The sequence below is a fragment of the Heterodontus francisci genome, chromosome 22 (genome assembly GCF_036365525.1).
Source record: "Heterodontus francisci isolate sHetFra1 chromosome 22, sHetFra1.hap1, whole genome shotgun sequence".
NCBI lineage: Eukaryota > Metazoa > Chordata > Chondrichthyes > Heterodontiformes > Heterodontidae > Heterodontus > Heterodontus francisci.
The window spans coordinates 82,124,575-82,151,259 of NC_090392.1; the positions used below are offsets into that span (position 1 = coordinate 82,124,575).

General features: G+C 48.1%; 1 protein-coding gene across 1 annotated transcript; it reads right to left on the reverse strand.

Annotated features, from left to right (window-relative positions):
* Positions 1 to 535: 535 nt before the first annotated feature.
* On the reverse strand, positions 536 to 9,729 carry LOC137381662 (apolipoprotein A-IV-like). The gene is given in 4 exon segments (XM_068054395.1): positions 536 to 1,256; positions 1,258 to 1,540; positions 9,112 to 9,238; positions 9,681 to 9,729. Coding segments are annotated over 4 exon segments (1,050 nt in total). The 3' UTR covers positions 536 to 665.
* Between the last annotated feature and the right edge of the window lie 16,956 nt (positions 9,730 to 26,685).

Genomic DNA, 26,685 nt, shown 5'->3' on the forward strand with positions numbered 1-26,685 from the left:
TCACCTTGAAGGAGAAGGGCAGCAGATGCATGGGAACACCACCACCTGCAAGTTCCCCTCCAAGTCACACACCATCCTGATTTGGAACTATATCGCCGTTCCTTCACTGTCGCTGGGTCAAAATCCTGGAACTCCCTTCCTAACAGCACTGTTGGTATACCTACCCCACATGGACTGCAGCAGTTCAAGAAGGCAGCTCACCGCCACCTTCTCAAGGGCAATTAGGGATGGGCAATAAATGCTGGCCTGGTCAGTGACACTCGCATCCGATGAATGATTTAAAAAACGCAGGGCTAGTGAGACACAGAAACTATCCTGTGGGAGAAGAGAGCATCCATATGACCCATGTTCTCAACACACTTTGTTTCGTTGACTAAGAACAAGCATTGACAGGATCCCTCAGGGATACCTCAGATTTAAATCTCTCCACACTCCAAACTCAGGATAAAATCATTCGAGAAACTGACATTTCACAAAGAATTAAAACACTGAAACGTTATCAGTTCGGAAGTCATTTAAAGATTTCTTGTCCATATTTTACAGTCAACACTCAGTGATTTGAAATCCAGTGATGACAGTTATAATCAAAGACACAATTCACTGTCCTCCAACAGGACTCCACACTCCTGAGAAACAGTTTAGCTGAGTAACTTTTAATTTCTCTGTTAGTTCTCCAAGTTCTGATGGAATTTTTCCCACAAAGTTGAAAGTTGGATGTGAAGTTCATGATCAATGTCTGCATATGGGGCAAAATTCTCTTGCATCTGCTCCACATTCTGGCTGATCATTTTATTGAGCTGTTTGGAATAGGGAACCATGTTCTGATGGAACTCCTCGATTCTCCACTTGATGTTGCTGTTGAGATCTTCAATGTATGGGGCCAGATTTTGGTTCATGCTTCCCATGGTCTCATGGAGTTTTACTTTGAGTTCTGCAACATAAGGGACCAACCTTTGTTTCAGAACTTTCACATTCTCCTTGACCTTTGTCTGTTGCTCCTCAGCATATGGCACAACCCTCTGGATCATTTCACCAATCTGTTGGTTCATTTTGACCTGTACATCGTTGGTATAGGGAGTCAGGCTATTGCGGAGCTCCCGGACTTTCTCATTGAACCTGCTGCGGAACTCCTCAGCATCGATGCCCACCTTCTGCCTGAGATGGTCCACATTTTCATTGATCTCCTGCTGGAGTAGTTCAGCATATGGAGTCAAAGCATTGCTCAACTTCTCTGCATTCTCTTCCAGTTTGTTCTGAAAGGGCTTCGGTGAAGGGAATCACCGTCTGCCGAAGTTCCTCAGCGTAAGGTGTCAGTGTCTGATGAAATTCTTCAACATTTCTGCTGATCCTCTGGCGGACCCCATCGGTAAAGGGAGAAAGTTTTGTCCTCAGGTCTTGCAGCTCTTGCGTGATTCGCTGGTGAAGGTTCTCAGTCTCTGTTGTTATCTTCAGACGAAGATCAGCTGTGAGGGGAGCCAGTTTTTGGTGAAGATTCTCAACATAGCCATTGATGTTCTGCAGGTTATCCTTTAAAATATAACTGTAAAAGAGACGTTAATTTCTTACATATATTGTAGAATATGGTCACACTTATTTCGAAAGGGATTGTTGTCCAATTGTAATTCTCAGACAAACATTGCACAGAACAGCAGCGAAAGAAGGAAAGCACAGAATGAGGAAGGAATGAGAAGCCTTTCGGAGTAAATTATACCTGGTCTTTGAGAAGAGAGGGAATGATCCAATATCCTGCACTCCTTCCCTCCTTTCCTACCTGATACATTTTAGGAGCAACGAGACACAAGCAGAATGGGCGAAATGGCCTCCTCCTGTACTGGAAGATTCTTTGATTCTAGGAGGAATTTCACACTGAATGGCAAAACTCTCCAAGAAGCAGAGGAGGAGGTAATATACAACCTTTAAAGGGATTGCTAAAGCTGGAAGTATATATGGGATCCAAGGGTTTAGAAATTGGGACATTGAGCATGAAAGCAAAGTGGTGATGTTAAGGTGTTACAGCTTGTTGATTAGAGTACAATTAGAAAATAAGAACATAGGAACATAAGAATTAGGAGCAGGTGCAAACCAATCAGCTTGAAGTGAAATTGTTTTTTGGTGATTGGAAATCGACAGCCTGTTTTACAAAACACACTGCTGTCCTTTCAGATACCTGTACCTCACCTCTACTTCTTCCTGCACCTATACTAACCTAGACGTGTGCCGCTACACCTTCCCATCACAATATCTATATTTAACTGTACCTGCACCTGTGGTTATATCTATACTTAGCTGTGTTTACACCTATTCTTGTGTGTACATCCATCTGTTTTTGTATCTATACCTGTACCTGTTGTACCCACAGCTACATCTCTTGATTGGATTTTGTTGCTGGAGGAGTTTTCAGTTTTCATAGAATCATAGCAAGTTTAAGGCACAGAAAGAGGCCACTTGGCCCATCGTGTCTGTATCAGCTGAAAAACAATCCACCTATTCAAATCCCACCTTCCAGCATTTGGTCCGTAGCCCTGCAGCTTATGGCACTTGAGGTGCCTAGCCAGACTCCTTTTGAGTGAGTTGAGGGTTTCTGCCTCAATTACACTTTCAGGCAGTGAGTTCCAGGCCATCACCACCCTCTGGGCGAAAAAGGTTTTCCTCATCTCCCCTCTAATTTTTCTTCTAATCACTAAATCTGTGCCCCCTCGTCATTGACCTCTCTGCTAAGGTGAATAGACCCTTCACCTCCACTCTATCCAGGCCCCTCAAAATTTTGTACATTTCAATCAGATCTCCCCTCAGCCTTCTCTGTTCCAAGGAGAACAATCCCAGGCTATCCAATCTTTCCTCATAGCTGCATTTTTCCAGTCCTGGGAACATCCTTGTAAATCTCCTCTGTACCCTCACTAGTGCAATTACATCCTTTCTGTAATGAGGTGACCAGAACTGTACACAGTAATCAAGTTGTGGCCTAACCAATGAGTTATACAGTTCCAGCATAACCTCCCTGCTCTTGTATTCTATACCTCGGCTAATAAAGGAAAGGATGCCTTCTTAACCAACTTATCGACCTGTCCTGCTACCTTCAGGGATCTGTGGACATTCACTCCAAGGTCCCTCACTTCCTCTACACTTCTTAGTATTTTCCCATTGGTCGAGACCAAGGCGGACCAGCGAGGAGACAGGCACCGGCGAGCGGGAGTTCCAGTGGCTTAAAAGAGACAGACTCTCACAGACTCTCACACACTCTCACAGGGACAGGGAGAGAGTTCCAGGACTGACGTCACAGTTCATAAAGTTAAACGTTGCAAGGGGAGGCAGCTGATTGGTGAGTAGGAACATGTGAGTGTTTCTATCCTTTTTTACTACCTTCAATAGCTGAAGTAAAAGTAAAGGTCGGGATTTTAGATTATAGTAGGTAGCGTCTGGAGTAGAATAAGGTCCCTATTGGAATTAGTACTCCAAATTAAAGGGAGTAACTAAGGAGCTTAATCTAAGGCTAAGTCATGGCAGGAGAGCTCAACACCGTGGCCTGCTCCTCCTGCACTATGTGGGAAATCAGGGATTTCCAGTGTCCCTGGTGACCATGTGTGCAGGAAGTGGTATTAGTGCTACTAGCTGACTGCATTGCACTGCTGGAGCTGCGGGTGGATTCACTGTGGAGCATCCACGATGCTGAGGACATTGTGGATAGCATGTTTAGCGAGGTGGTCACACCGCAGAGGCAGAAAAGGGATGGACCACCAGGAGGAGTAGTAGGTGCAGGCAGGTAGTGCAGGAGTCCCCTGTGGATATCCCCCTCTCAAACAGATATACCGCTTTGGATACTGTTGGGGGGGTTGGTCTCCCAGGGGAAAGCAGCAACAGCCAAGTTTGTGGCACCACAGATGGCTCTGCTGCACAGGAGGGGGTGAAAAAGAGTGAGAGAGCCATACTGATAGGGGATTCAATCATAAGGGGAACAGACAGGCGTTTCTGTGGCCGCAAACAAGACTCCAGGATGGTATGTTGCCTCCCTGGTGCTAGGGTCAAAGATGTGTCGGAGCAGCTGCAGGTCATTCTGAAGGGAGAGGATGAGCAGTCAGAGGTTGTGATACACATTGGTACCAACGACATAGGTAGAAAGAGGGATGAGGTCCTACAACAAGAATTTAGGGAGCTAGGTAGCAGATTAAAAAGCAGGACCTCAAAGGTTGTAATCTCTGGATTACTCCCAGTGCCACGTGCTAGTGAGTATAGGGAGGATAGAGCAGATGAATGCATGGCTGAGGAGATGGTGCAGGAGGGAGGGCTTTAGTTTCCTGGATCACTGGGTCTGTCTCTGGCAAAGGTGGGACTGTGTACAAGTTGGACGGGTTGCACCTGAACCAGAACGGGGCCAACATCCTCGCTGGGAGATTTGCTAGTGCTGTTGGGTGGGTTTAAACTAATTTGGCAGGGGGATGGGATACAGAGTGGAGTTACAGTAGGGGTGATGCACAGTCAAATATAGAAGAGATACTGAGTCAGTCTGGAAGGCAGAGCAAATATAGACCTGTTAAGGCACAAGTGAAAAATGCAAGGCTGGATTGCATCTATTTTAATGCAAGGAGTCTTACTAGTAAGACAGATAAATTGAGGGCGTTGATTAACAAATGGCATTATGATATTATTGCTATCACAGAGACATGGTTGAGGGAGGGGCAGGACTGGCAGTTCAATATTCCAGGGTATAGAATCTTCAGGCATGACAGGGGAGGGAGGAAAAGAGGAGGTGGCATTGCACTGTTGATCAAGGTAAGGAGGGATGATATCTTAGAAGGTTCCTCAAATAAGGCCATATGGGTAAAACTTACAAACAAAAAGGGGGCAATCACTTGGCTGGGAGTGTACTACAGGCCTCCAGTCAGGGAGAGATAGTGGAGCAGATATGCAGGCAAATCTCAGAGAGGTGTAAAAATAATAGGGTAATAATAGTAGGGGATTTCAACTTCCCCAATATCAACTGGAATAGTCTCAGTGCAAAAGGCTTAGAGGGGGCAGAATTTTTAAAATGCATACAAGAGAGCTTTTTGAGCCAGTATGTAGATTGTCGGACAAGAGAAGGGGAAGTACTGGACCTAATCCTAGGGAATGAAGCCGGTCAAGTGTTAGAAGTGTCAGTGGGGGAGCATTTCGGGGATAGTGACCATAACTCTAAGATTTAAGGTAGTTATGGAAAAGGACAAAGATGGACCGGAAATAAAGGTACTGAATTGGTGGAAGGCTGATTTCAATATGATAAAACAGGATCTGGTCAAAGTGGACTGGGAGCAGCTACTTGTAGGAAAGTCTACATCAGACCAGTGGGAGTCAAAGAGGAAATAGTGAGAGTTCAGAGCCAACATGTACCCGTTAAGGTGAAGGGTAGGACCAACAAGTCCAGGAAACCCTGGATGTCAAGGGATATAGAGGATTGGATCAGGAAAAAAAAAGGAGGCTTATGGCAGATTCAGAGCACTGAAAACAGCGGAGGCCCTAGAGGAGTATAGAAAGTGTAGGGGGGTACTTAAAAAAGTAATTAGGAGAACGAAGTGGGGACATGAAAAAACACTGGCGGGCAAGATAAAGGAAAATCCTAAGGTGTTTTATAAGTATATTAAGAGCAAGAGGATAACCAGGGAAAGAGTAGGGCCCATTAGGGACCAACGTGGCAATCTGTGTGTGGAGCCAGAGGACATAGGTGAGGTTTTAAATGATTACTTTTCATCGGTGTTCACTATGGAGAAGGATGATGTAGGTGTAGAGATCAGGGAGGGGGATTGTGATATACTTGAACATATTAGCATTGAAAGGGAGGAAGTATTATATGTTTTAGCAGGCTTAAAAGTGGATAAATCCCCAGGCCCAGATGAGATGTATCCCAGGCTGTTATGTGAGGCAAGGGAGGAGATAGAAGGGGCTCTGACACAAATTTTCAAATCCTCTCTGGCCACAGGAGAGGTACCAGAGGATTGGAGGACAGCGAATGTGGTACCATTATTCAAGAAGGGTAGCAGGGATCGACCAGGTAATTACAGGCCAGTGAATCTAACATCAGTGGTTGGGAAACTATTGGAAAAAATTCTGAGGGACAAGATTAATTTCCACATGGAGAGAGAGGCAGTGATTAATCAGGGATAGTCAGCATGGCTTTGTCAGGGGGAGATCATGTCTAATTAACTTGATTGAATTTTTCGAGGCGGTGACAAGATGTGTCGATGAGGGTAAAGCAGTTGATGTAGTCTACATGGACTTCAGTAAGGCTTTTGATAAGGTCCTGCATGGGAGATTGGTTAAGAAGGTAAGAGCCCATGGGATCCAGGGCAATTTGGCAATTTAGGATCCAAAATTGGCTTAGTGGCAGGAAGCAGAGGGTGATGGTCGAGGGTTGTTTTTGCGAGTGGAAGCCTGTGGCCAGTGGTGTACCACAGGGATCGGTGCTGGGACCCTTGCTGTTTGTATTTAGACGTGAATATCGGAGGTATGATCAGTAAGTTTGCAAATGACACGAAAATTGGTGGTGTCGTAAATAGTGAGGAGGAAAGCCTTAGATTACAGGACAATATAGATGGGCTGGTAAGATGGGCAGAGCAGTGGCAAATGGAATTTAATCCTGAGAAGTGTGAGGTGATGCATTTTGGGAGGACTAACAAGGCAAGGGAATATACAATGGATGGTAGGACCCCAGGATGTTCAGAGGGTCAGAGGGACCTTGGTTTACTTATCCATAGATCACTGAAGGCAGCAGCACAGGTAGATAAGGTGGTTAGGAAGGCATATGGGATACTTGCCTTTATTAGCTGAGGCATAGAATATAAGAGCAGGGAGGTTATGATGGAGCTGTATAAAACACTAGTTTGGCCACAGCTGGAGTACTGTGTATAGTTCTGGGCACCACACTATAGGAAGGATGTGATTGCACTGGAGAGGGTGCAGAGGAGATTCACCAGGATGTTTCCTGGGCTGGAGCATTTCAGCTATGAAGAGAGATTGAAAAAGCTAATGTTGTTTTAATTGGAGCAGAGAAGGCTAAGGGGGGACATGATTGAGGTGTACAAGATTATGAGGGGCATTGATAGGTTAGATAGGAAGAAACTTTTTCCCTTAGCAAAGGGGTCAATAACCAGGGGGCATAGATTTAAGGTAAGGGGCAGGAGGTTTAGAGTGGATTTGAGGAAAATAAATTTCACCCAGAGGGTGGTTGGAATCTGGAACACACTGCCTGAAGAGGTGGTAGAGGCAGGAACCCTCACTACATGTAAAATGTATTTAGATGAGCACCTGAAACGCCATAGCATACAAGGCTATGGGCCAAGTGCTGGAAAATGGGATGAGAATAGATAGTGCTTGATGGCCGGCACAAACACGATGGGCCGAAGGGCCTGTTTCTGAGCTGTATAACTCTATGACTCCATCATGTATTCCTTTGCCTTGTTTGACCTCCCTAAATGCATCACCTCACACTTCTCCAGGTTGAATTCCATTTGCCACTTTTCTGCCCATCTGACCAGACCATCAATATCTTCCTGCAGCCTACAGCTATCCTCCTCACTATCTACAACACGGTCAATCTGTGTGTCGTGATCATGCCCCCTACATTTATGTTCAAATCGTTAATATATACCACAAAAAGCAGGGACCCAGTACTGAGCCCTGCGGAACGGCACTGGAAACAGCCCTCCAGTCGCAAAAACACCCGCCAACAATTACCCTTTGTTTCCTGCCACTGAGCCAATTTTGTATCCACTTTGCTGCATTTCCCTGGATCCCATGGGATTTTATTTTTTTTAACCAGTCTGCCATGTGGGACCTTGTCAAAAGTCTTGCTAAAATCCACGTAGACCACATCAACTGCACGACCCTCATCTATCTTCATTGTTACTTCTTCAAGAAACTTAATCAAGTTGGTCAAACAAGATCTTCCCTTAACAAATCCATACTGACTATCCTTGATTAACCTGTGCCTTCTTAAGTGACAGTTTATCCTGTCTCTCAGAATAGATTCCAATAATTTGCCCACTACTGAGGTTAGACTGACTGACCTGTAATTATTCAGTCTATCCTTCGCTCCCTTTTTTAAACAAAGGTAGTAGTTCTCCAATCCTCTGGCACCACGCCTGTATCAAGTGGGAACGGAAAATGATGGTTTGAGCCTCTGCTATTTCCTCTCTTTCTTCTTTTCACAGCCCAGGATACATTTCATCTGGCTCTAGTGATTAATCAACTTTCAAGGATGCTAATCCCATTAATACTTCCTCTCTCCCTATGTTTATCACATCCAATACTTCACACTCCTCTTCCTTAACTACAATAGCTGTATCATCCCCCTCTTTTGTGAAGACAGTCGCAAAGTATTCATTAAGAACAATACCAATATCTTCTGCTCCTATACATAGGTTACCTGTTTGGTCTTCTATTGGCCCCATTGTCTCCTTAGTTATCCTCTTACTCTTAATGTATTGATAAAACATCTTTGGGTTCACCTTGATTTTGATTGCCAATATTCTTTCATGCCCTCTCTTTGCTTTCCTAATTTCCTTTTTGATTTTGGTTTTGCCGAGAGTTTACTGCACTGCTGCCTATGGGTAACTTCCTTTGTTTCAATCTCCAGTCTTGTTCCTGATTGGTTATAAAACAGACAAAGGAAGCCTCACCTTAGTCTCTCAGCCTGTTAGAATGTTCACTGGGCTGCCTTTTCTTGCTGTGCTTTGGGAGCCTGACCTGTAATTAAAGGCCGGCTCGGGTCTGCAAATGAAACCCGACCCGAGCCCAACCCAGCCTGAGACCTTTCATTTTTTCCAGCGCCCGATCCAACCCAGCCCGACCATCAGTTAACCTAGCTTCCATTTTTCACTTTGTTGTTTATCTGCACAAGCTTAAAAAAACTGTAACTAAACAAACTTTCTACTCCAAAAATTACATTAACATTGGAGCCACGTACCACAGGTGGTGATGGAGCATTTCCGACCCGGCCCGACCCAGCCCTAGCCCGAATGCCGGATCCGGAAGAGCAACCTGACCCGACCCAAACCCAACACATGTCGTCGGGTCCTGTCAGGTCCAGGTCGGGTAGCCATGCTCTACCTGTACTGATAGCATCACCTCAAACCCACTACTCACTTGAGCTGTTGGCTGATTTCTGAGCCCTGGATCTGATCTATGTTGTCCTTGGCCTCATTGGTCAATTGACTGATGTAATCCCAGAAGGCATCTCGAACCTGACCTCCATTGACCTCAGCCTGGGAGCCTATCAGGAGGAAGGAATTCAAACGGTCAGAGAGTGGAAAGACATTTCATGGACAAGTAGCTTGTGATGGTCCATGAGAGATTTCACCATGTCCCTTTTGCTGACTGCCCATAAGTGAGTGAAAGGATTAATCGGATGGTCCTCCCTGGAGATCAGTCCTGGAAGGTTCAATGCATAAAAATCTCTTGTCTTTAAACATTTGGGATGTGGGTTTAAAAATGAACCCAGATGAACAGTTGAAGCAGGTTTGTTCTCAATGAGGTACTGACTGCTGGAACATGCAATGTACTTGAGAACTGTGCTTAAAACTGGTCCAAACAGAGTGTGTGAAGATTTTGTGTCTCATCTCCATGAAGAATCTTTCAAGAGCAGGATTGGAAGCAAATCTCAAAAACACAAAACAGCCCAAAAAAAAAAGCCGCTAAGTGTCACACACACATACCTGACAGCAAAGTGGCAAAAACAATCAGAAGGATTGTCCTGAAAAACATGGTGAATTCCTCAAGCTGCACAAATTAAATACACCTTCTGTCCTTGTGTGCAGTTCTGTGAAAAAACAAAACTGAGGGTTAGCCTGAGATTTAAATCCTTAAGGATCAGCAATTGCTTTCCAAGTGGAATGTCACTTATTTACAGCACATTCTGAGTGTTACTATCTCCTACTGAATTTCACATGATTATAACCTGATTGTAAATATAAGACAATATTCTCAATATCATCTGACAGCTTTGACCAGTTGACTGGTCAAATCAAAAGACTAGTGTAGAAAAAAATACTTTTAAAACATCAGACAATACAAGGAACAGGGTGGATCTCTTCCCATATCCCACATCACTGCTTAGGTATCTGCTTATGCAGAGAAACCTGCTAAACTGGTGAGCAGGTAAGTGTGTAAACTCAGTGTTTCCTGGACTGTAACAGTGTGAGTTATAGCTGCTACATTCAGTGTTTCTCTCACCTGCCTCTGCTCTGCCCCTCCTGAAACTCAGTGTCTCAGCCCCACAGGCTCTCGCTCTATATGAGGGAATCTTATCAGCAGCTGATAAGGAGCTGGCCTGTTCGTGCGCTGTTCATGGACTTTCCCTGATGCTGAGAAAATGTGGAACTTCCACCAACTCTGTCACTCTGAACAGCGATGTGCTTCCTCAAACATGGCTCTAACTCCAGAGAGGGCAAATTCCGATCAAGACTCATTTCTCAGAACAAAGGCAAAAGTTTTTAGCATCTGTAATATCTTTAAAGTTCTAAAGACGTATTATGAAGGGTTTTATATAGTAAATCAGGAGAAACTGTTTCCAGTGGCACGAGGGTTCGTAACCAGAGGGGACAGAATTAAGGTGATTGGTAAAAGAACTAGAGGGGGACGAGGAAAATGTTTTTACACAGTGAGTTGTTGTGATCTGGAACGCGCTGCCTGAAAGGGCGGTGGAAGCAGATTCAATAGTAACTTTCAAAAGGGAATTGGGTAAATAGTTGAAGGGGAAATTTACAGGGATACGGGGAAAGAGCAGGGGAGTGAGATTAATTGAATAGCTCTTTCAAAGAGCTGGCACCAGCTTGATGGGCTGAATGGCCTCCTTGTGTGATGATTGATTCCACCTCATTGTGAAGTCCGATCAAGCAATGTGGTATAAAACTGACAGCTGCATCTTAAACGGTCAATTAGTTTTTGCTGATTGACCACTGATACTGTCCAGTCAGGTAGAGACAGAGGAAGAATACTCAGGGCCCCTCTGCAACCAAACAATACATTGAAGGATGCTAATATAGTCAAATGCATCAAGAAATAGGCCCGGTGAATGTTTACTCATTGCATTAATGAAACTATTTCACAATATACTACTCAGACATGAAACTGTTCTCTGGCAGGTGCGACTTCTTACAGGCCCTGTGTACCCATTGCTATTCCTCCCTTTGCCAATCTTGCCAGTGTCTGTGCATCAGTTGGCAGCACTCTCAGCCCTCAGTCAAAAGCTCAGAAATTCAAGTCGCACGCCACAAAACTGAGCACAAAATCCAGGCTGACACTCCCAGTTCAGTACTGAGAGAGTGCTGCACTGTCAAAGGCGCAGTACTGAGGGAGTGCTGCACTGTCACAGGGTCAAGACTGAGGGAGTGCTGCACTGTCAGAGAGTCAGTACTGAGGGAGTGCTGCACTGTCGGAGGGTCAGTACTGAGGGAGTGCTGCACTGTCGGAGGGTCAGTACTGAGGGAGTGCTGCGCTGTTGCAGTGCCCATCTTTTGGATGAGGCATTGAACTAAGGCCCCATCTGCCGTTTTTAGGTGGATGTAAAAGATTCCATGACACTATTTCAAGAATAGTGGGGAATTTCTGCCCAGTCACCTGGGGCCAATATATCTCCCTCAATGTCACTAAAACTGATTAACTGGTCATTATCACGATGCTGTTTGTGGGATCTTGCTGTTCATAAATTGGTTGCCGCATTTTCTACATTACAACAGTGGTTACATTGAAAAAGTACTTCATTGGCTGTAAAATGCTCTGTGATGTTCTGAGGTGGTGAAAGGTGCTATAGAAATGCAGCTCTTTCTTTCTTGACCCCTGTCTGATCAGGGTTGAGTGTGTGCTGCATATTGATGGACGGTGCAACAGGTGAGTGATCTTCTGTGGGATCAGGAATTGCTGCCTGCAATTTGCACGATACTAATATCTGACCAAGAAGGTAGCAACCAGGAGCCACACTAAGGGGCAATAGCAGCACAAGTGGAACTGCCCCTGTATCCTTGTGAACTTGTACCCCTGTGCCCCCATACCCCTGTGTCCCCTGTACCCCTGTGTCCCCATACCCCTGTGTCCCCTGTACCCCTGTGTCCCCATACCCCTGTGCCCCCATACCCCTGTGTCCCCATACCCCCGTGCCCCCATACCCCCATACCCCTGTGTCCCCTGTACCCCTGTGTCCCCATACCCATGTGTCCCCTGTACCCCTGTGTCCCCATACCCCTGTGTCCCCTGTACCCTTGTGTCCCCTGTACCCTTGTGTCCCCTGTACCCCTGTGTCCCCATACCCCTGTGTCCCCATACCCCTGTGTCCCCTGTACCCCTGTGTCCCCATACCCCTGTGTCCCCTGTACCCCTGTGTCCCCTGTACCCCTGTGTCCCCATACCCCTGTGTCCCCTGTACCCCTGTGTCCCCATACCCCTGTGTCCCCATACCCCTGTGTCCCCTGTACCCTTGTGTCCCCTGTACCCTTGTGTCCCCTGTACCCCCGTGCCCCCATACCCCTGTGTCCCCATACCCCTGTGTCCCCATACCCCTGTGTCCCCATACCCCTGTGTCCCCTGTACCCCTGTACCCCTGTACCCCTGTGTCCCCATACCCCTGTGTCCCCATACCCCTGTGTCCCCTGTACCCCTGTGTCCCCATACCCCTGTGTCCCCTGTCCCCTGTACCCCTGTGTCCCCATACCCCTGTGTCCCCATACACCCGTGCCCCCATGCCCCCGTGCCCCCATACCCCTGTGTCCCCTGTACCCCTGTGTCCCCATACACCTGTGTCCCCATACCCCTGTGTCCCCTGTACCCCTGTGTCCCCATACCCCTGTGTCCCCATACCCCTGTGTCCCCTGTACCCCTGTGTCCCCATACCCCTGTGTCCCCTGAACCCCTGTGTCCCCTGTACCCCCGTGCCCCCATACCCCTGTGTCCCCATACCCCTGTGTCCCCATACCCCTGTGTCCCCTGTACCCCTGTGTCCCCATACCCCTGTGTCCCCTGAACCCCTGTGTCCCCTGTACCCCTGTGTCCCCTGTACCCCTGTACCCTTGTGTCCCCTTCCCCCTGTGTCCCCTGTACCCCTGTGTCCCCATACCCCTGTGTCCCCATAACCCTGTGTCCCCTGTACCCCCGTGTCCCCATACCCCTGTGTCCCCTGTACCCCTGTGTCCCCTGTACTCCTGTACCCTTGTGTCCCCTTCCCCCTGTGTCCCCTGTACCCCTGTGTCCCCATACCCCGTGTCCCCATAACCCTGTGTCCCCTGTACCCCCGTGTCCCCATACCCCTGTGTCCCCTGTACCCCTGTGTCCCCATACCCCTGTGTCCCCATACCCCCGTGCCCCCATACCCCCGTGCCCCCATACCCCCATACCCCTGTGTCCCCTGTCTCCCCTGTACCCCTGTGTCCCCATACCCCTGTGTCCCCTGTACCCCTGTGTCCCCTGTACCCTTGTGTCCCCTGTACCCCCGTGCCCCCATACCCCTATGTCCCCATACCCCTGTGTCCGCATACCCCCGTGTCCTCTGTACCCCTGTGTCCCCTGTACCCCTGTGTCCCCTGTACTCCTGTACCCTTGTGTCCCCTTCCCCCTGTGTCCCCTGTACCCCTGTGTCCCCATACCCCTGTGTCCCCATAACCCTGTGTCCCCTGTACCCCCGTGTCCCCATACCCCTGTGTCCCCTGTACCCCTGTGTCCCCATACCCCTGTGTCCCCTGTATCCCTGTGTCCCCATACCCCCGTGCCCCCATACCCCCGTGCCCCCATACCCCCATACCCCTGTGTCCCCTGTCTCCCCTGTACCCCTGTGTCCCCATACCCCTGTGTCCCCTGTACCCCTGTGTCCCCTGTACCCTTGTGTCCCCTGTACCCCCGTGCCCCCATACCCCTATGTCCCCATACCCCTGTGTCCGCATACCCCCGTGTCCTCTGTACCCCTGTGTCCCCTGTACCCCTGTGCCCCCATACCCCCATACCCCTGTGTCCCCTGTCTCCCCTGTACCCCTGTGTCCCCATACCCCTGTGTCCCCCATACCCCTGTGTCCCCTGTACCCCTGTGTCCCCATACCCCTGTGTCCCCTGTACCCCTGTGTCCCCATACCCCTGTGTCCCCTGTACCTCTGTGTCCCCTGTACCCCTGTGTCCCCATACCCCTGTGTCCCCTGTACCCCTGTGTCCCCTGTACCCTTGTGTCCCCTGTACCCCCGTACCCCCGTGCCCCCATACCCCTATGTCCCCATACCCCTGTATCCCCATACCCCTGTGTCCCCTGTACCCCTGTGTCCCCATACCCCTGTGTCCCCTGTACCTCTGTGTCCCCTGTACCCCTGTGTCCCCATACCCCTGTGTCCCCTGTACCCCTGTGTCCCCTGTACCCTTGTGTCCCCTGTACCCCCGTGCCCCCATACCCCTATGTCCCCATACCCCTGTGTCCCCATACCCCCGTGTCCTCTGTACCCCTGTGTCCCCTGTACCCCTGTACCCCTGTGTCCCCATACCCCTGTGTCCCCTGTATCCCCATACCCCTGTGTCCCCTGTACCCCTGTGTCCACTGTACCCCCATACCCCTGTGTCCCCTGTATCCCTGTGTCCCCATACCCCTGTGTCCCCTTACTCCTGTGTCCCCATACCCCTGTGTCCCCATACCCCTGTGTCCCTATACCCCTGTGTCCCCTGTACCCCTGTGTCCCCATACCCCTGTGTCCCCTGTACCCCTGTGTCCCCATACCCCTGTGTCCCCTGTACCCCTGTGTCCCCATACCCCTGTCTCCCCATACCCCTGTGTTCCCTGTACCCCTGTGTCCCCATACCCCGTGTCCCCTGTACCCCTGTGTCCCCATACCCCGTGTCCCCTGTACCCCTGTGTCCCCATACCCCTGTGTCCCCTGTACCCCTGTGTCCCCATACCCCTGTGTCCCCTGTACCCCTGTGTCCCCATACCCCTGTCTCCCCATACCCCGTGTCCCCTGTACCCCTGTGTCCCCATACCCCTGTGTCCCCTGTACCCCTGTGTCCCCATACCCCTGTGTCCCCTGTACCCCTGTGTCCCCATACCCCTGTCTCCCCATACCCCTGTGTCCCCTGTACCCCTGTGTCCCCTGTACTCCTGTGTCCCCAAACCCCTGTGTCCCCTGTACCCCCGTGTCCCCTGTACCCCCGTGTCCCCTGTACCCCTGTACCACTGTCCCCATTCCCCTGTGTCCCCTGTACCCCTGTGTCCCCATTCCCCTGTGTCCCCTGTACCCCCCCATACCCCTGTGTCCCCTGTACCCCTGTGTCCCCTGTACCACTGTGTCCCCATTCCCCTGTGTCCCCTGTACCCCTGTGTCCCCATACCCCGTGCCCCCATTCCCCTTTGTCCCCTGTACCCCTGTACCCCCTGTACCCCTGTGTCCCCTGTACCCCTGTGTCCCCATACCCCTGTGTCCCCATACCCCTGTGTCCCCTGTACCCATGTGTCCCCATACCCCCGTATTCCTGACTTCGTGCTCCCATGCCCCCATACCTCTGTGTCCCTTGTGTCCCCGGGTCATAGAAACATAGAAAAATAGGAGCAGGAGTAGGCCATTCAGCCCTTCGAGCCTGCACCGCCATTCAATGCTATCATGGCTGATCATCCAAACTCAGTAACCTGTTCCCGCTTTCTCCCCGTATCCCTTGATCCCTTTAGCCCTAAGAACTATATCCAACTCCTTCTTGAATATATTTAATGATTTGGCCTCAACTGCTTTCTGTGGTAGAGAATTCCACAGGTTCACCACTCTCTGGGTGAAGAAATCCCTCCTCATCTCAGTCCTAAATGGCAAGTAACGCAAGTAACATTAACACCACACATGTGCCAGGCAATGACCATCTCCAACAAGAGAGAATCTAACCATCTCCCCTTGACATTCAATGGCATTACCATCGCTGAATCCCCGACTATCAACATCCTAGGGGCTACCATTGACCAGAAACTGAACTGGAGTAGCCATATAAATACCGTGGCTACAAGAGCAGGTCAGAGGCTAGGAATCCTGCGGTGCGTAACTCACCTCCTGACTCCCCAAAGCCTGTCCACCATCTACAAGGCACAAGTCAGGAGTGTGATGGAATACTCTCCACTTGCCTGGATGGGTGCAGCCCCAACAACACTCAAGAAGCTCGACACCATCCAGGACAAAGCAGCCCGCTTGATTGGCACCCCATCTACAAACATTCACTCCCTCCACCACCGACGCACAGTGGCAGCAGTGTGTACCATCTACAAGATGCACTGCAGCAATGCACCAAGGCTCCTTCAACAGCACCTTCCAAACCCGCAACCTCTACAAACTAGAAGGACAAGGGCAGCAAATACATGGGAACACCACCACCTGCAAGTTCCCCTCCAAGCCACACACCATCCTGACTTGGAACTATATCGCCGTTCCTTCACTGTCACTGGGTCAAAATCCTGGAACTCCCTTCCTAACAGCATTGTGGGTGTACCTACACCACATGGACTGCAGCGGTTCAAGAAGGCAGCTCACCACCACCTTCTCAAGGGCAATTAGGGATGGGTAATAAATGCTGGCCTGGCCAGTGACACCAATATCCCATGAATGAATTTTTAAAAACCCTTATCCTCGGTGTCGCCTGTATCCCCTATATCCCCGGTGTCCCCTGTACCCCCTATATCCCCTGTACCCCCTATATCCCCGAAGTCCCCTGTACACCCTATATCCCCGAAGTCTCCTGTATCCCCGGTGTCCCCGTACCCCCTATATCCCCTGTACCCCCGATATCCCCTGTACCCCCTATATCCCCGATATCCCCCGTACCCCCTATATCCCCTGTACCCCCTATATCCCCGAAGTCCCCTGTACACCCTATATCCCCGAAGTCTCCTGTATCCCCGGTGTCCCCGTACCCCCTATATCCCCTGTACCCCCGATATCCCCTGTACCCCCTATATCCCCGATATCCCCCGTACCCCCGATATCCCCTGTACACCCTATATCCCCGAAGTCTCCTGTATCCCCGATGTCCCCCGTACCCCCTATATCCCCGATATCCCCTGTACCCCCTATATCCCCGATATCCCCTGTACCCCCTATATCCCCTGTACCCCCTATATCCCCGATATCCCCTGTACCCCCTATATCCCCGATATCCCCTGTACCCCCTATATCCCCGATATCCCCTGTATCCCCTGTACCCCCTATATCCCCGATGTCCCCTGTACCCCCTATATCCCCGGTGTCCCTGTACCCCCTGTACCCCCGATATCCCCGATATCCCCTGTACCCCCTATATCCCCGATGTCCCCTGTACCCCCTATATCCCCGGTGTCCCTGTACCCCCTGTACCCCCGATATCCCCTGTATCCCCTGTACCCCCTATATCCCCGATATCCCCTGTACCCCCTATATCCCCGATATCCCCTGTATCCCCTGTACCCCCTATATCCCCGATATCCCCTGTACCCCCTATATCCCCGATATCCCCTGTACCCCCTATATCCCCGATATCCCCTGTACCCCCTATATCCCCGATATCCCCTGTACCCCCGTGCTAACTCTGGAAGGACCATTTAAACGATATATCAGATTTATCAGGTACAGTGATGTCATCGAGTGTCGTCCAATAGAATTTGCTGACTATCCACACGGTTCGAACCACAAGAAGTAACTTTATCAGAAAATGCCTGACACACAATCCAGGTAAACGGACTTCACAGCCAGATATTTACTTAACACACAAGGTTATAGTTCACACATACACGGTGGAATATGGACATTGAGATCACAAGCCCAATGACTGTGCCTATTACCTTTTATTGGATGTCTAATCAGTTACATGTGAATGATGTATTGCAGACTTGCTCTGCTCAGCTCTTGTGTCCAGTTTGGGCCACTGGCTAATGTTGAAATGATGGAGGCAGCTCAGAGAAGAACAACAAGTCTGATCCCAGATGACAGCAGTTTGAGTTGGTGGACAGATTTCACCCTGAGAGGTAGTTTTATATATAATACAGTAAAGAGTATGAGTAAAATAAGTCCAGAAAATTACTTTAAACTTAATTGTGGACAAAGGAGCTGAACTCAAGAGGTGAGGTGAGAGTGACTGCCCTTGACATCAAGGCAGCATTTGACCGAGTATGGCATCAAGGAGCCCGAGCAAAACTGGAGTCAATGGGAATCAGGGGGAAAACTCTCTGCTGGCTGGAGTCATACCTAACGCAAAGGAAGATGGTTGTGGTTGTTGGGAGGTCAATCATCTGAGCTCCAGGACATCACTGCAGGAGTTCCTCAGGGTAGTGTCCTGGGCCCAACCATCTTAAGCTGCTTCATCGATGACCTTCCTTCAATCATAAAGTCAGAAGTGGGGATGTTCGCTGATGATTGCACAATGTTCAGCACCATTCGTGACTCCTCAGATACTGAAGTAGTCCGTGTAGAAATGCAGCAAGACCTGGACAATATCCAGGCTTGGGCTGATGAGTAGCAAGTAACATTCGCACCACACAAGTGCCAGGCAATGACCATCTCAAACAAGAGAGAATCTAACCATCTCCCCTTGACATTCAATGGCGCTACCATCGCTGAATCCCCCATTATCAACATCCTAGGGGCTACCATTGACCAGAAACTGAACTGGACCAGCCACATAAATACCGTGGCTACAAGAGCAGGTCAGAGGCTGAGAATTCTGCAGTGAGTTACTCACCTCCTGACTCCCCAAACCTGTCCACCTTCTACAAGGCACAAGTCAGGAGTGTGATGGAATACTCTCCACTTGCCTGGATGGGTGCAGCTCCAACAACACTCAAGAAGCTTGACACCATCCAGGACAAAGCAGCCCACTTGATTGGCACCCCATCCACCACCTTAAACATTCATTCCCTACACCACCGATGCACAGTGGCAGCAGTGTGTACCATCTACAAGATGCACTGCAGCAACGCACCAAGGCTCCTTAGACAGCACCTTCCAAACACGCAACCCCTACCAACTAGAAGGACAAGGTCAGCAAATGCATGGGAACATCACCAGCTGCAAGTTCCCCTCCAAGTCACACACCATCCTGATTTGGAACTATATCACCGTTCCTTCACTGTCACTGGGTCAAAATCCTGGAACTCCCTTCCTAACAGCACTGTGGGTGTACCTACACCACATGGACTGCAGTGGTTCAAGAAGGCAGCTCACCACCACCTTCTCAAGGGCAATTAGGATGGGCAATAAATGCTGGCCTGGCCAGCGACGCCCACATCCCATGAATGAATTTAAAAAAGAGAGTGATTGACACAAGAAACAGGCTCCCTGATACAGTAGTGGAGGCAAAAACAACATTTAGAAAAAACGGTGTTGATGTTAAAATGTGCGATTCCCATTTCACCTTCTCTAAAACCCATCTTTTGTCTATTTCCCTGTTCCATTTCCACCAACTTTTACCTTGCACCATCATCCCTTTTGTCATTTGATCTGACCTGCCTTTCACCCTATCACAGACCTTCCCTTTTGTCCTTCTGCACCCTTGCCTCTATAGTTGCTTTAAACCTCTCACATCTCTAACTTTTTCCAGTCCTGATGGAAGTCACTGATCTGAAACATGAACTGTTTCTCTCTCCACAGATACTGCCTGACCTGCTGAGTATTTCCAGCATCTGCAATATTGCTTTTGTACTGATGTGATAATGTGGGAATGTGGGATGAGCAGGAGTAGGCCATTCGGCCCCTCGTGCCTGCTCCACCATTCAACAAGGTCATGGCTGACCTGATTGTAACCTCAACTCCACGTTTCCACCTACCGCCGATAACCTTCCACCCCCTTGCTTATATCAAGAATCTATCTACCTCTGCGTTAAAAATTTTCAAAGATTCTGCTTCCACCGCCTTTTGAGGAAGAGAATTCCGAAGACTCACGACCCTCTGAGAGAAAATAATTCTCCTCATCTCTCTCTTAAATGGGCAAACCCTTAAAACCGACTTTTAAACATTAACCCTACTTCGAGATTCTCCCACAAGGGGAAACATCCTTTCCACATCCACCCTGTCAAGACCCCTCAGGATCTTATATGTTTCAATCAAGTCACCTCTTACTCTTCTAAATTCCAGTGGATACAAGCCTAGCCTGTCCAATCTTTCCTCGTAAGACAACCCACCCATTCCAGGTATTAGTCTAGTAAACCTTTTCTGTACTGCCTCCAATGCATTTACATCCTTCCTTAAATAAGGAGACCAGTACTGTACACAGTACTCCAGATGTGGTCTCACCAATGCCCTGTATTTCTTCTTCTTTGGCCTCCTTGTCTCGTGAGACAATGGATACGCGCCTGGAGCTGGTCAGTGGTTTGTGAAGCAGCGCCTGGAGTGGCTATAAAGGCCAATTCTAGAGTGACAGGCTCTTCCACAGGTGCTGCAGAGAAATTTGTTTGTCGGGGCTGTTGCACAGTTGGCTCTCCACTTGCACCTCTGTCTTTTTTCCTGCCAACTGCTAAGTCTCTTCGACTCGCCACACTTTAGCCCCGCCTTTATGGCTGCCCGCCAGCTCTGGTGAACGCTGGCAACTGACTCCCACGACTTGTGATCAGTGTCACAGGATTTCATGTCGCGTTTGCAGACGTCTTTAAAGCGGAGACATGGACGGCCGGTGGGTCTGATACCAGTGACGAGCTCGCTGTACAATGTGTCTTTGGGGATCCTGCCATCTTCCATGCGGCTCACATGGCCAAGCCATCTCAAGCGCCGCTGACTCAGTAGGGTGTATATGCTGGGGACGTTGGCTGCCTCGAGGACTTCTGTGTTGGAGATACGGCCCTGCCACCTGATGCCAAGGATTCTCCGGAGGCAGCGAAGATGGAATGAATTGAGACGTCGCTCTTGGCTGACGTACGTAGTTCAGGCCTCGCTGCCATAGAGCAAGGTACTGAGGACACAGGCTTGATACACTCAGACTTTTGTGTTCCGTGTCAGTGCGCCATTTTCCCACACTCTCTTGGCCAGTCTGGACATAGCAGAGGAAGCCTTTCCCATGCGCTTGTTGATTTCTGCATCAAGAGACAGGTTACTGGTGATAGTTGAGCCTAGGTAGGTGAACTCTTGAACCACTTCCAGAGCGTGGTCGCCAATATTGATGGATGGAGCATTTCTGACGTCCTGCCCCATGATGTTCGTTTTCTTGAGGCTGATGGTTAGGCCAAATTCATTGCAGGCAGCCGCAAACCTGTCGATGAGACTCTGCAGGCACTCTTCAGTGTGAGATGTTAAAGCAGCATCGTCAGCAAAGAGGAGTTCCCTGATGAGGACTTTCCGTACTTTGGACTTCGCTCTTAGATGGGCAAGGTTGAACAACCTGCCCCCTGATCTTGTGTGGAGGAAAATTCCTTCTTCTGAAGACTTGAACGCATGTGAAAGCAGCAAGGAGAAGAAAATCCCAAAAAGTGTGGGTGCGAGAACACAGCCCTGTTTCACACCACTCAGGATAGGAAAGGGCTCTGATGAGGAGCCACCATGTTGAATTGTGCCTTTCATATTGTCATGGAATGAGGTGATGATACTTAGTAGCTTTGGTGGACATCCGATCTTTTCTAGTAGTCTGAAGAAACCACGTCTGCTGACGAGGTCAAAGGCTTTGGTGAGATCAATGAAAGCAATGTAGAGGGGCATCTGTTATTCACGGTATTTCTCCTGTATCTGACGAAGGGAGAACAGCATGTCAACGGTCGATCTCTCTGCATGAAAGCCACACTGTGCCTCAGGGTAGACACGCTCAGCCAGCTTCTGGAGCCTGTTTAGAGCGACTTGAGCAAAGACTTTCCCCACTATGCTGAGCAGGGAGATTCCACGGTAGTTGTTGCAGTCACCGCGGTCACCTTTGTTTTTATAGAGGGTGATGATATTGGCATCGTGCATGTCCTGAGGTACTGCTCCCTCATCCCAGCACAGGCATAGCAGTTCATGTAGTGCTGAGAGTATAGCAGGCTTGGCACTCTTGATTATTTCAGGGGTAATGCTGTCCTTCCCAGGGGCTTTTCCGCTGGCTAGAGAATCAATGGCATCACTGAGTTCCGATTTGGTTGGCTGTATGTCCAGCTCATCCATGACTGGTAGAGGCTGGGCTGCATTGAGGGCAGTCTCAGTGACAACATTCTCCCTGGAGTACAGTTCTAGGAGTGCTGCACCCAGCGGTCCATTTGTTTGTGTTGGTCAGTGATTACGTCCCCTGATTTAGATTTGAGGGGGGACGATCTTCTTGATGGTTGGCCCAAGAGCTCTCTTCATGCCATCATACATTCTTCTGATGTTTCCGGTGTCTGAGGCCAGCTGAATATGACTGCATAGGTGTTGCCAGTAGTCGTTTGCGCAGCGCCTAGCTGTTCTTTGTGCAGTGCTTCTGGATGCTTTAAGTGCTGCGGATGTTAAATCGCTGGGGGCTTTCTTGTAGTTCAACAGTGCAATGCGCTTAGCGGCTATGACAGGTTCCAGCTCTTCATTATGAGATTGAAACCAGTCTGCATTTCTCTTCGCACTTTTGCCCTAGGTGGTCAAAGCTGACTCATAGATGGCGTCTCTGATGTGGGCCCACTTGGTCTCAGCATCCCCTGTGGGAGTGTTTTGAAGGGCTGTTACAAGTGAATTGTATAGCCCTGTATAGCTGAAGCATAACCTCCCTACTTTTGTATTCAATTCCCCTCGTGATAAACGATAACATTCTATTAGCTTTCCTAATTACTTGCTGAACTTGCATATTATTATGATCTAGTGAGAAAGGTGTCTCGGGGTCTTTTACTGTCTTCACCTGGTCTTATTGTAACAGGGTTTAATTTTAAACACACTGTGTTTTGAGCTCCCCCTTTGTGAATCCTTGTTCACAGCTTTCCAATTATAAGGCAAAGAAATGAGTATCCCAGGTTTTCTTAGATTTAAAGAAGAAAAGTGAAATTTATTAAACCTACTTAAACTCTAATTCGGTTAACACCTACGGATATACGACATGGCCACGCTAGCCTGCACATATACAATTAGGGATAGAAAAGAGCAGAAGAAAAATAAAGTAGCGAGGTTTGAGGCAGTCTCTCAGGGGGTTTCTTGTTACTGTTTCTGTGTTTCCAGCTCGCTGTAGGGTCTTTGATTGTAGACAGCTCTCACTTTATGTCGGGGCCCAGTATTCTTCTTAAACCTTGTTCACGTAGGAGACTTTTCTCTCTTTGTTAAGTGTCTTCAATAGTTTCCAAAGCTGGCGAGAACGAGACGAGGACAGACAGGAGAGAGGTGTTCTCAGTCCAGGAGCAATCAGCTTTCTGAGTTCAAAATTCTCTGGCCAGTTTAAATTCAAAAAACCAACAGCCAGCCAGTCATGTGACTAAACTGGTCTGACCACTTCTTCTGTGCATTGGGGAAGCAAGGACTCGGTCCCTTGTCCCAACACTGTCTGCTACCATGCAAATGTCTTTCCAGTCAGGGGCCTGGCAATTCCCTGTGATAGGCCCTCTTTTCTTCCCAGCCACAATTTAAAGTTTTAATGTTCATGTGGTGAAATAATGTGTGCCTCAGTCTAGGCAGGTGGGGGGCTTGCCTGACAACACTAACCTTTTGCGATTCATGCACTAGGACACCCAGATCCCTCTGCATCTCAGAGCTCTGCAATCTCTCACCATTTAGATAATATGATTCTTTTTTATTCTTCCTGCCAAAATGGATAATTTCACATTTTCCCGCATTATCCTCCATTTGCCAGATCCTGGCCCACTCACTTAACCTTGCTTTTTCTGGTATAAACAATTTTGATGTAAATGTAGGGGGCATGATCAAGAAGTTTGCAGATGACAAAAAGATTGGACGTGTGGTAGATAGTGAGGAGGATAGCTGTAGGCTGCAGGAAGATATTGATGGTCTGGTCAGATGGAATTCAACTTGGAGAAATGTGAGGTGATGCATTTGGGGAGGTCAAACAAGGCAAAGGAATACATGATTAATGGGAAAATACTGAGAAGTGTAGAGAAAGTGAGGGACCTTGGAGTGAATGTCCACAGATCCCCGAAGGTAGCAGGACAGGTCGATAAGGTGGTTAAGAAAGCATTTGGAATCCTTTCCTTTATTAGCCGAGGTATAAAAGATAAGAGCAGGAAGGTTATGCTGGAACTGTATAACTCATTGGTTAGGCCCAACTTATCAACATATGAACATACACATTAGGAGTAGGAGTAGGCCATTCGGCCCTTCAAGCCTGCTCCTGTTGTGCCTAATCTGCACTTACTCTTAAAGAATTCATGAAAGCGGACTGGTGAAAGGTATATCAATGTTTTATTCACACATTAAATCATCAAGTACAAGCTCTCACTACTTGCACAGTATACTCCCCATCAAGACATGAGGTGATCAGTCTCGGACTTGCAGCTGCTCTTCTGTTCTCTGAGCCCTTGGCTCAAGGGTGTCTTCTCCCGGGTTCTCGTGGTGTCCCCAGTTTCAGTCAGGGGTTAAATCTTGTTTCCAAGCCCCTCCCCTCTTGCTTATAGGGGTCTGGTATAATGACATAATGGTAATTCCTTATTTGGTTCAGTGAGAAACTGGTCAGCACTTCTTATTTCTTTACAGTTTCCTATTGCCTGCTGTGAGTCTAATCATATCTCGTGTCTATGGCAAGTCCTTTATCTGGTTTGTGCAAGGACACTCTCTGGTAGTATCTCCCTTGTTTCGTCCTGTTTTTCTGTACTGTCTACAATTCCTTGGCCATCTGTGCGCTGTGGCCTTTTTTTACCCAGTCCCCCTATGCTTCAATACACTGTGTATTGTTGTGTGACTAGCCCCTGAGTTTCAAGTAAGTTCTTGTGTGTTTTTACTGGGTCTACACTCCGCCATTCAATAAGTTCATGGCTGAACTGATTACTCCACATTCCCGCCTACCCCCGATAACCTTCCACCCCCTTGCTTATCAAGAATCTATCTACCTCTGCCTTAAAAATATTCAAAGACTCTGCTTCCACTGCCTTCTGAGGAAGAGAATTCCGAAGACTCACAACCCTCTGAACGAAAAAAATTCTCCTTATCTGTCTTAAATGGGCGACCCCTTATTTTTAAACACTGACCCCTAATTCTAGATTCTCCCACAAGGGGAAACATTCTTTCCACATCCACCCTGTCAAGACCCCTCAGGATCTGATATGTTTCAATCAATTCACCTCTTACTCTTCTAAATTCCAGCAGGTACAAGCCTAGCCTGTACAATCTTTCCTCATAAGACATCCCACCCATTCCAGGTATTAGTCTAGTAAACCTTCTCTGTACTGCTTCCAACACATTTACATCCTTCCTTAAATAAGGAGACCAGTACTGTACACAGTACTCCAGATGTGGTCTCACCAATGCCCTGTATAGCTGAAGCATAACCTCCCTACTTTTGTATTCGATTCCCCTCACGATAAACGATAACATTCTATGAGCTTTCCTAATTATTTGCTGTACCTGCATGCTAACCTTTTGCGATTTATGCAATAGGACACCCAGGTCCCTCTGCATCTCAGAGCTCTGCAATCTCCCACCTTTTAGATAATATGCTTCTTTTTTATTCTTCCTGCCAAAGTGGATAATTTCCCACTTTCCCACATTATACTTCATTTGTCAGATCTTTGCCCACACACTTAACCTATCCCTTTGTAGCCTCCTTACATCTCCTTCACAAGTTACTTTCCTACCTATCTTTGTGTCATCAGCAAACTTAGCAACCATACCTTTGGTCCCTTCATCTAAGTCATTTATATAAATTGTAAAAGGTTGAGGCCCCAGCACAGATCCCTGTGACACACCACTCGTTACATCTTGCCAACCAGAAAATAACCCATTTATGCCTACTCTGTTTCCTGTTAGCTAACCAATCTCCCATCCATACCAAAATGTTACTCCCTACACCATGAGCTTTTTTTCTCTGCAATAACCTTTGTTGTGGCATATTATCAAATGCCTTCTGGAAATCTAAGTATAATACATCCACTTGTTCCCCTTTATCCACAGCACATGTAACTCCCTCAAAGAACTCCAATAAATTGGTTAAACATGATTTCCCTTTCACAAAACCATGTTGACTCTGCCTGATTACCTTGAATTTTTCTAAATGCCCTGCCCTGTCTTTAATAATAGCTTCTAACATTTTCCCTAAGACAGATGTTAAGCTAACTGGCCTGTAGTTTCCTGCTTTCTGTCTCCCTCCCTTTTTGAATATTTGCTATTTTCCAATCTAACGGAACCTTTCCCAAATCTAGAGAATTTTGGAAAATTAAAACTAACTCATCAACTATCTCACTGGCCACTTCTTTTAACACCCTAGGATGAAGTCCATCAAGACTCAGGGACTTGTCAGCCCACAGCTTCAACAATCTGTTCAGTACCACTTCCCTGATGATTGGAATTTTCTTGAGTTCCTCCCTCCCTTCCATTTCCTGACTTACAGCTAATACTGGAATGTTACTTGTATCCTCAATAGTGAAGATCGATGCAAAATATCTGTTCAATTCATCTGCAATCTCCTTATTATCCATTATTAATTCCCCAGACTCACTTTTTATAGGACCAACGCTCACTTTGTTAACTCTTTTCTTTTTAAAATATCTATAGAAACTTTACTATCTGTCTTTATATTTCTAGCTAACTTTTATTATTTTTGTAACGTCTAGCCTTATCTGTTGATTTACTCTTAGATTTGTATGCTCTGTCCCTTCCTGTCACAGTCTGTTTATCATTTCCCATATTA